General features: G+C 36.2%; 1 protein-coding gene across 1 annotated transcript; it reads right to left on the minus strand.

The window, feature by feature from the left end:
- Positions 1-3,584: 3,584 nt before the first annotated feature.
- Positions 3,585-9,741, minus strand: LOC106130837 (putative odorant receptor 59c). Its single transcript, XM_013329768.1, has 5 exons — positions 8,933-9,741; positions 8,491-8,587; positions 7,952-8,056; positions 3,742-3,897; positions 3,585-3,647 (listed from the first exon to the last, which is right to left on the minus strand). Exons 1-5 carry the CDS (start codon positions 9,739-9,741, stop codon positions 3,585-3,587), a joined length of 1,230 nt encoding a protein of 409 aa, XP_013185222.1.
- Positions 9,742-11,018: the final 1,277 nt, after the last annotated feature.

Genomic DNA, 11,018 nt, shown 5'->3' on the forward strand with positions numbered 1-11,018 from the left:
CACAACTGGCCCGTTTAAAAGGTGCTTTAACAGAAGAATATTTTTCAGATCATGCCTCGCCAGGTATGGTTTATTTAAGGCGCAATTGATCGATCGATGAACAATTACAAAACGAAGAACCTAAACAAAGGAACAGCTGTGCAATAATAACATATTGCTAATAAGACACCCAATGAACTTTTCGTCCAATAAGCGATCAATGAAAGACAATTTAAACGTAATGATGAAGACAAAGAATTTCTTTGGAAGGTAGAAGGGGAAACCATGGGTCCCGGTAGCCACCTGGCGGACGTCAATACCATGTCAGAGGCAAATGATAACTCTCATTACAGGTGTCTTTGATTGTGGTGAGAATCAACATGCAAGCATCAGGTCTCATAGGTCATGGTTGTCATGCTCATAATATTATTTAATACAATAGAATTGAATTCAATATTTTGCCTAAAGGCGCTACAAAAGCTTAGCCTGGCTAATTTGGGGTTCTAAATATACTTAATCTTACGGAAGATATAGTGAATGAAATTCATGTAACCAATGATTTGCCTATCGAAACCATAACATTTTGAAAAAGTTTTAAAAATTTGTTTTAATAAAACACTGATTGTATTTAAAGTGAAGTACTGGCCATAAAAGGATCAGCTTCGAGTGTAAAACAAATTCTCATAGAAGAAAAAACTTTAGAGAAAAGAACTATCAATGCAAGTAGATCTAAATAAAAATTCATGGAAGAAAGATGTATCTCAAGGAGATTAAGAAGAATACGACTTGAATCAGAAATATTTCGAGTCAAACAAAAAATTGTATTTATATTTTTTTAAGTTGATAAAATATTGTGACATTATTAAAAGATTTTTGTCTACAAATTCTAACAAAGTATATGACTGAAGAACAAAATTGACATATGATTAAAGACTATGCGCTAATAAACATTTTTCGGTCTAATAAACAAAAAAAATCTGCTCAAGAACCATTTGATATAAAAAAGAATAAAAGTTTCTCAGTCGAAATTTTAAATAAACGATATACCTATATGTAATGATAAATATTTTTTTCTCTTAGAAAAGATGCAAATGAATAAGATAACTTACGGAATTGAGCATTTGACCCGCCAGGTTGGGCTACTAACAACCATATTATGGGCACCAGAAATTTTAATAGAGCCATGTTTGTGCTGAGAGCCCAAGACTGCTGTGCCACAGAAACACCAAGCAATTTATATATAAACAAAAAAGGTAATAAAATTTTAAATATCCATTTCGAACTATTTTGTCAGTTTTTCGTGGTCATGATTTCTACTTACCGTAAATAATTGCCATAATTAATTGTCCAAAAAATATAATACTTCTTGCTTTGCTTTAAGGATAAATTATTTTTTTATATCAATATCTATTTTATTTATATGTTTAGTTATTATTTCTCATCAGTTGGTTTATTAAAACATTTACATTTTATTTATACTGTTATATTAATAATAATACAGTATTAATTTAATATAGTATAATAATTTGTTATTCAAACATACCAATTCTCACTTCATTACTTACAAAGAAATTGATGTAACAACCAAATTGTCCCCTGCAATAAGGTTCGGAATGATTATATTGACTACACCGCTACCGCTATATGCTTTCAATACCTTCCTTTTTACTCACAGTCTCTAAGAAAAAAATATAAGACGCCATGAGCATTTATATAAGCTACGAATTTATACATACGGATAAATGTATAATGTTATCTGTAATGGAATAGACTTGACTGTCAAAGCAATATTGCATAAATTAATTTAATCATAATTCCATTTAAAGTTGCTCTTAATCTGTATGATTTGTCTCGTTCGTGAAGGTTCATTATCATTGAATTATTCTTACTTCTGTTTTCTGTACTTCCATTCAACTTAATGCAGGCTTTTTATCCCTTGTGGGGTAGACAGAGCGAATAGTCCTTATAATTTAAATACTGTTCGCCACACTTATCTGTCTACCTTACAAGGGATATTTTTTTTTAATTCTTATAAGGTTTAAATGAATTAAAGTCCACTTTCAGCTGTATGGCTTAATAAAAGTCAAATTATTGGATCTATTTCACCAAAGAAAGGATATGTGTCGCTGATTTTTTATTAAACTCGTTGTAAATTACAATTATACAAAAATTATACGATTCAAACAGAAATAATAATTTTATTTTTTCAGCTCAAATAATTCCACAAAAATTCACTATGCTATCAGTTTTTCCTTATTTATTTCATCTGAAATATGACAATAAAATTATAATTCTGCAAAAAATAAGAATTAATTCAATTCAATTCAATTTATTTTATTTATTGCATCCATAAAATTAATATGATTAAATTAAATTTCCGAAAACAACACATTATTAAAATCTATCATAAATTAAAATAAATCAAATTAGAAGAATAATAACGTTCTTCAATTTAAATTGTATGCCCGAAAAACCCCAGAAATCAGTTTTTACTTTTTCATTACATCTGAACTCCCAATATGAATGTAGACATCTTGGTTTTATGGCTCCAAGTGGAGTGAACGATTTCAATATTCGTGCCTATTGTCATTCGCATTTCCATTTCGCGATCGCAGCACGCCATAATTCCGCCATTTTCCATCTACAGATAAAAGAGGTATATTTTCTAGTGGTTTGAATATCTGTAGCACTCATGCTTTATTTTTTTTTTCATTATTTCCATATATTATTGCAATATATAAATGACTTAACTTAACTTATATAATAGATTAATTATTTAATATTAAAACAAAATAACAAACATTTCCGTTTGTTAGTAGATGAGTTTACATATCCAGTTAACAATAATTATGATGTTTATTCGTGATCAAGTAACAAGTTTGACGTGATTAAAGTACAAAGTATTCACTACAGAATAGAAAAATGTATGTGAAAAATCCAAATTTTAAGTATTTCTGCAAACATATATTTCTAATTCTTCTTGGCGTGTCGACATCCTCCCAGCGTTAATGAAATTTTTTTTATGGGATTAACGTCGTAAGGATGATGTTGTTTTTATTTATTTCATTAATACTGTGCAATTAATTATATTTTCTCCTACCTTTTTTGTTGCATTGGTTATCATTTCATCAATATATAAAACTCTTCCGTTACAGAATGACAAAAAGTAGGTCGTAGGAAGCTGAAATTAGGCATGTGGGTTTTCTTAGGAGTGTAGATCAGCGCTAAGAGAAGATTTCCCGAAATAACTTAAGTGTCATCTACTAAGTATACATACATTCATAAATGATGCCTTTTTCCCGGAGGGATAGGCAGAGACTACATCTTCCCAGTTGCCACGATCTCTGCACACTTCTATCGTTTCATCCACATTTCGGCGGTTTCGGGTACTCTGGACCTGACCGTTTGCCAGGATGTCCTTAATTTGAACAAGGAACATTTGTCTGGTCTTCCCACTCCTTCCTATTTATCCACCCTTACCTTATTTATTAGCTTACTAATTATGTTCTTCATAATTGTGTTTTTTAACATACCTACTTAAATATCACATAAGACAAATCTGCTACGTGTACAAAAGTAAAGCTAAGGTTACAAGAATAGTATTTTTACTTATTTTTCTCATACACTTGTCGTATGAGGTTAAACAGTTGAAAGGAATGACTGCAAATCTGAAAATAAATAGTTTTAATAAAAATATGACATGAGAAATATACACGCGTCTAGCTCTTATAGGGAAGACAAGTCAGTTTTCAGAAGACTTACCGCACTGAATGTATCCAAATTCATGCTCAAAAACCCTTTGGCTGTGTATTGAAAAGGTTTCTGCGTTCGAACCATGAGTATAATCAAATTTATCTTAGTGTTTCTATCAGCATACGGCCAGTCAGCAAAATAAATGGAACGTGCAAGATTTTCACTCTATAAAAATAGTAATAAGTACAAAAATATGTCAAAAGTTGGGTAAAGAAAGCTGTACGTACAAATACAAAGGCTTAGAGAGATGAGTTTGTTATAAAGTAGGTAGGTACTCATATAAAATAAATAGATATAAAAAAATATATAAGGGAGTAAGGGGGAACGGAACTAACAACTTATCCGACCCAATAGTCAACCTCACCTGCTCGCGTCTGGTGGTTCGTATGAATAACTGGGCGGCGGCCCTCATCCGAGTGTCGCGGTGCTCCCTGCTAGACAACAGACGAGGCTCTGGCGACCGAGTTAATGGCGGTATAACCATTCACCCAGTCGGCTAGCCGACTGGAAGAGGGCACAGCGACCTAGACGTAATAAATAACGTCTAAAATGCCTGGTGCAGAAGGCAACGGGAAACCACTGCACTATTTTCCCAAGAAAGTCGTTATGAAGGGTAAAATAATGAAAGTAACGTGGCCTGACGACCCGCTTGGCAACCGGCGCCGTACTGCGTCCGGGGCAGACGGTGAGAAATTGGCTACCGGCCGTGCTGATGTGGTGAACCAGGCATCACATGGAAAATATGCGACTGGTAAACCCATAAAAATGGCGCATATCCAAAAGATTGGTACGTGGAATGTGCAAGGTTTGCTCCAACCCGGGAAACTAAAAATTGTAGAGGAAGAAATTAAAAGGTGTTCTCTTAACATCTGCGGCCTTAGCGAAACCCATTGGAAGGGTAACGGTCACTTTCTCACAGAGAGTCATGCAGTCTACTTCTCAGGAAATGAAACCAGCAGTAGAAATGGTGTAGCGTGTCTCATTCCAAAAAACCTAAGGAATACTGTGATAGGATACGAGGCTGTCAGCGATCGAGTTTTAAGTATTAAGCTCAGATCAACGCCAGTGAACCTAAATATCATCCAAACTTATGCCCCAACCAGTACCTCTAGCGACGCGGATATAGAAAGCTTAGGATAAAGAAACAGAGAGTTGCTGTTGATTCTTGGCGATTTTAACGCAAAAATTGGTGCGAATGCCCATCAGCTTAGTGATTGTGTCGGGAAATTTGGACTTGGACAGCGCAACGAGAGAGGAGAGCGCTTGATACAGTTTGCGGCGGAAAATAACATGGTAATATCGAACAGCTTCTTTCAGAACCATCGCCGAAGGCTATACACCTGGACCTCGCCTGATGGTAATTACCGAAACCAAATTGACTACATCATGGTGAAAGCGCGATGGAAAACGATGGTACGATCAACACATACCCTTCCCGGGGCCGACTGCGGTTCTGATCACCAACTGCTTATTGCTAAAATTCGGCTGAAACTAAGAGCGACCAGGAAATTGGAACGCAAAAGAAGACTGGAAACAACGGACCCTTCGAGGGTTTTGGCTGCATTGGAGCAAAACTGGATGCAATGGGCAAATGTAGACGCTGGCATAGAAACCCCGGATCAGCTATGGGAACGATCACGTGAGCTGATAGAAACATCTGTTTAAACATCCGAAACTGATGCTCAGACAACTCGCAAACGCCAACATTGGATGAGCGGTAATACATTGGCACTTGTGGAGGAGAGACGAAAACTAAAATCCTTGGGAGTGGACGTAAGGACACTAAACGTAAAATCGGCCCAAATTCAAGCAGCCTGCCGCCGAGATATGAATCGTCACCTCAAAAGTGTTTGCGAGGAAGTGGAAGCTCATGCAGACAAGCATGAAGCTAGAGATCTGTATCAGAAAATTTAAGCGATCACGAAATCATTTACCTCTAAAACCTGGGCAATCGAGAATTCTCGTGGAGGGGTTGATACGGAAATTGATGCGATAACCGAAACTTGGAAGGAGTACTGTCAATCCTTATATCTAGATCCGCAGTCGCACTGTTTTGTGAATACAGAACCTATGGAAACTGAACTAGAACCAAGTATTCTAAAAGACGAAGTCAGGTCTGCAATCAAACACCTCAAGAATAGAAAGGCGACGGGAAGAGACCTTCTACCAATCGAAATAATTAAAGCTACTGGTGAATATGGCGTTCAGATCTTCCATGTACTGTGCAACAAAGTATGGCAAACGGGAATGTGGCCTAAGGAATGGTGTCACACTGTTTTTATTCCGCTTCACAAGAAGGGGTCTACAAAGAGATGTAGTAATTACCGACTCATTGCACTCATTTCGCATGCAAGTAAAATCCTGTTGCATATATTGAATGAGCGTCTCAAGGCGTACCTATCTAATGAAATTGCCCCCGAACAGGCTGGTTTTGTCAAAGGTAAGGGCACTCGGGAACAGATCTTGATAGTACGCCAAATCGTAGAAAAGGCCCGAGAATTCAATAAACCGGTTTACGTATGTTTTGTTGACTTTTCAAAGGCGTTTGATTCTGTGAAATGGCCGAAACTTTGGGAGACTCTTTTAAAGATGGGCACCTCAAAGCATCTTGTACATCTCTTGAGGCGCCTTTATGAAGATGGGACAGCCTCCGTTAGAACCGATGAAGTGATGTCTAGCAGCTTCCATCCTGCTGCGGGAGTGCGACAAGGGTGTATTATCTCTCCGCTTCTGTTCAACATCTACACGGAATTAATAATGAGAATCACCCTGGAAGACTGGAAGGACGGTGTTTCGATTGGAGGCCGGCAAATATCGAATTTGCGGTATGCGGACGACACCACCTTGTTTGCTACTAGTGCCGGACATATCGAAACATTCCTGCATAAAATGGAGTCGGTTAGTAAGGAGTTTGGGCTAAAGATCAACCGGTCGAAGACTAAGGTGATGATTGTGGACGGTGTCAATAACAACCAGCCAGAAGTCACTAGTATTGCGGGTTGTGAGGTTGTTCATTCATACATATATCTGGGAGCGTTGATCACCAACAATGGAGGATGCGACGAGGAGATAAAGAGACGCATGGCCATGTCAAGATCTGCCACGGATAGGATGAGGAAGATCTGGAAGAGCCGGAAAATCACAAAAGCGACCAAAGTACGGCTTGTACGTGCATTGATCTTCCCAATTTTCCTTTACGCAGCGGAAACGTGGACCCTACGAGACACTGAGAGAAAACGCATAGATGCCCTGGAGATGTGGTGCTGGAGAAGAATGCTTGGAGTAGTATGGACAGACTTTCGCACCAACCAGTCCATTCTCCAGGAACTCAGAATCAAGCATCGCTTATCTTCCTTAGTGCAGGCTCGAATTCTCACTTTCTTCGGGCACGTGTCGCGTCGTAACGAGGCATCCATTGAACGACTGGTGGTGCAGGGGCGAGTTGAGGGTACTCGACCACGAGGCAGGTCCCCCATGAGGTGGACAGATCAAATAAAATCAGCACTAGGTGACCCTCTCTGTGAATGCTCCAGAAAGGCAGCGATGCGCGACGAGTGGCGAAGGATTGTAAAGCGAGCCACTAACCCTTCTGTACGACCACGACCACTCTGACAAGAGTGTAACGCATAAGAAGAAGATAAGGGACATATTACACAGAACGAGTTAGCCTTGAAGTAAGTTCGAGACTTGTGTTACGAGATACTAATTCAGCGATACTATATTTTATAATAAATACTTATATAGATAAACATCCAAGACCCAGGCCAATCAAAAAAAGTATTTTTCTCATTATGCCCTGGCCGGGATTCGAACCCAGGACCTCCGCTGTCACAGACAAGCGTACTACTGCTGCGCCACAGAGGCCGTCAAATATAATATATGACTTTCGATCAGACTTTTTTGAAAAAGTTTTTTGTAAATCCGTAAGGTCAACTTTGCAACTTAGGGGGCTGACTAAATTATTGACTAAAAATAAAATTATGTTGAGAAGATGGAAGGAATATATGTGAACTTTCAAAAAAGAAATTCCTTTCTGAAGAAAATAAGAATGAAAATGAAGGCAAAATTAAAACGGATGAGATTGTAACAGCACTTAGAAATGTGAATTCGAATAAGGCTGCCGGGTATGAAAAGGTGTGTCGATAGTGATGCTGAAAAAGGTTACACTGCCTTTTTCATTTATGTTGAAGAAGCGACCGAGTGCTAAAAGACTACTTACATGATCTCTTATAACTTGACCGATCATGCATTGATAGAAACAGTCGATGACAAGTGAGCAACACATGAAGAAATATCTAACAGATCTGTACATGTTATCTTCCACCTGTTAAAAATATAAGAAAAAAATAGTTAATATTTTCTTTTTCCAATGTTATATAAAGTGCCGTGTGTTTAAAAAGGATAACTCCATCTTTTTCCAATGGATGTCGTATAAGACGACTAAGGGATAAGCTAATAAACTTGGGATTCTTCTTTTAGGCGATGGACTAGCAACCTGTTACTATTTGAATCTCAATTCTATCATTTAGCCTAACATAAAGCTGAATGTGGCCTATCAGTCTCTGCTGGCTCCGTCTACGTCGCAAGGGATATAGACGTGATTATATGAATGAATGAATGATGTTTCATTACGAAATAAAGCCGGTTACGATACGAATACGTTGCTATAATCAAAGTGACTAATTTAATTAATATTTTTAATGAAGTACTGTTTCAAGTATTTTATTTAAAAGCACACCTCTAAGATGTATTACTTACTGTTGCAGTGAATAACGTCAGACCTATGAAAATAGACCCAAAAAAATAAGTAAGAAGCATACTGTCACCCAGAACAGTACTAAAACGGCATGACATCCTGAAAAAATTGGTTTAAGTTACATTTATATTAAAATAGTTAGTACTAATAAATTACTTTTTTAAAGAGATATCACATAAAATTGACCCCCTGTAAAAACGTAAAGATGTTGTAACTTATTCTATAAAAATGTTTTTAAGGGCTTTTGTACTTATATGTGCATTATAATTAGTTATTGTGTGGAGTCACGCATGTCACCCTTTTTATTATATCTCCTATCTCGGGTCTGCTGGAAGAGGATTTCTTTTGAAATAAGCAGAACCTATGTAGTACTTTTGTTTCTTGTGTTTATCATACTCGCTGTTTTCTGTGTACATAAATTAGCAAATAAATAAATATAATTACCCAGCAAGCAATTGATGTCGTTTTATAATTTTTCTAAGCAATTTATTTATTCCTGCATGAGTTTTTATAACATCATTTCTTCTAACAATATTAGTGACATTTTCGCTTGAAACAAGATTCTCTATGTTGTACCCCATAACTTTTAGCTCCAAACATACAAAAGACGTATAAGCGACATGAATAGAGTTAGTGACACCAGCAATGACAATAATAAGAATGGTCATGCAAGTTTCCCACAGATAAATCAAGTAATACCACTTAATTTTATCAAAAGGGTACCACCCGTCGAAAGGTAATAAGTACTGTAGCTCTTTCTTCGCAATATGTACTTCGTAAAACATGACTAATCTAGGAAAAGAGTTAACAACAACAATCAAAGGTATGCAATAATAAAACAGAAATCTTGTTACACATTTCGTGATTCGCGTGTATTGTGAAATTATTTTCAGAGAACTCTCTGTTACTCCTGTCCAAAATTCGTTTTCATAGTGTTCAAATATTTCTTTATACTGTGTTCTGCTTAAATGTATTTTGAAGAATTTGACAAAAGTCACCAAAACTACGCCCAGATTCGGAGCTATGTTTATCAATTCAAACCTATTGCTTGTAGTTAACGCCGTTACGTATAGTGTTGTACACAATTGTAATGCTGTCACAAAAGTAAGGAAGCAAATAATTCGAAAACATATCAAAGAAATCCTGGAACGATCTATAAATGGATAAATGAATATCTTCTGGCCAATACGACTTATGTAATCTAACTCTAGAAGAAAATCGCGTTTAACTTTGTCGTATGTTTTGTCCGACATGCTTGATGCGACTAATCGCATTGTAAATCAAAGGGATAAGTTTAACTGATCGATAAGTAAAGGGAATTTTATAAGATACGACTGTTTTTTATTTTTTATTTATTTCTTTATACTTTATGCACGCAAAATGTACAGGTGGTCTTTATGCCACAAGGCATTCTCTGCCAGTCGAACTTTTTTTCAAATATTATATTTAGAAACGTTTAAATTAGTCATTGACTAGTGGGTTTACAGACAAGCAGAGGAAAAGGCTTGATATAGTTTCTGAGTTGCCCCCAAAAGTTACTATTGGTAAACATTTAACACAAAAGTCTAACTTTTCCTTAAAGGGTCAAGTTTAGGGATTGTATTTATTAAATTTGGAGAAGTGACATAAAATAACAAAATTAATTGAAAAGTGTAAAATTGAAAAGACAGTAAGTAAACTAGGCAATCATTGTAAACATATTGCTTTGATTTCAAAGCCTATACTTATTAAGTGATTACATTACATTATGAACTTTGTAATTGTACGTTTTTCTTTAGTTAAACATACAAGGACAACTTTGACTTGTAATTAAATACCGAATGAAGCTGTTTTTTACAAGTAAAGTCAATCGCATATCAAGTCACCCTGCATGGAGCACTGTGACGATGTTATAAAGGGGAATTCGCAGCGAATTTGGGTAGCTTGATATACTTTTGACTGTACCTTTTATAGTGGAAGTTCCCTTAAACTTAGTTAACTATTAATATTTGTCTCTACTGTGTCTGAAATATTATTTAACTAATAAAATAATAATGATAAATAAATATTTTTCACGCCTTTATCTCTTACGGGGTAGTTAGAGTCAATTGTTACAAACCTTAACGCCAACTTTCAACTGGAAGGCTTAATTCAGAGATACTCGTAAGGACTTGTTACTAGCCCATTCATTTAAAGAAAAATTAATAATTCGTTATCTTTTGCCGTTCTGAAACCAAAAAGGTATTTCAAAATGAATCTTTTACACGCGCATCTAACCATTCTAAGTACATTTCGAATCTGACAACGCAATTTCATTCCCAATTTCCGCACAAACTGGCTACTTGTCGTTTATTTCAAGATAATAAAGCGCATTTTCCTTTAGCATGGTTTCGAAATAGGTCAAGATTATTCAGAAGTAGCAAATGCTAATAATTTCTCGGTATCGCGAGTTTAAATCACAAGGGCACTCGACAATGCTATTTAGGCCCTTTGATGCATAGTTAACAAGTATGGGAATTAATCCTACGTATGGTATCCACTTCATGCAAAT

Source organism: Amyelois transitella, chromosome 14 (genome assembly GCF_032362555.1).
Source record: "Amyelois transitella isolate CPQ chromosome 14, ilAmyTran1.1, whole genome shotgun sequence".
Classification (NCBI taxonomy): Eukaryota; Metazoa; Arthropoda; class Insecta; order Lepidoptera; family Pyralidae; genus Amyelois; species Amyelois transitella.

Bases quoted from the DNA above. Each gene is read 5' to 3' on its own strand.
- LOC106130837 (XM_013329768.1), bottom strand. From the start codon at position 9,741: ATGTCGGACAAAACATACGACAAAGTTAAACGCGATTTTCTTCTAGAG. The intron at 3,898-7,951 runs GTAAGTAGTCTT...CTATTTTTATAG, and splicing joins GTCAAGTTATAAGAGATCAT to AGTGAAAATCTTGCACGTTC. The intron at 3,648-3,741 runs GTAAGTCTTCTG...ATTTATTTTCAG, and splicing joins ATTTGGATACATTCAGTGCG to ATTTGCAGTCATTCCTTTCA.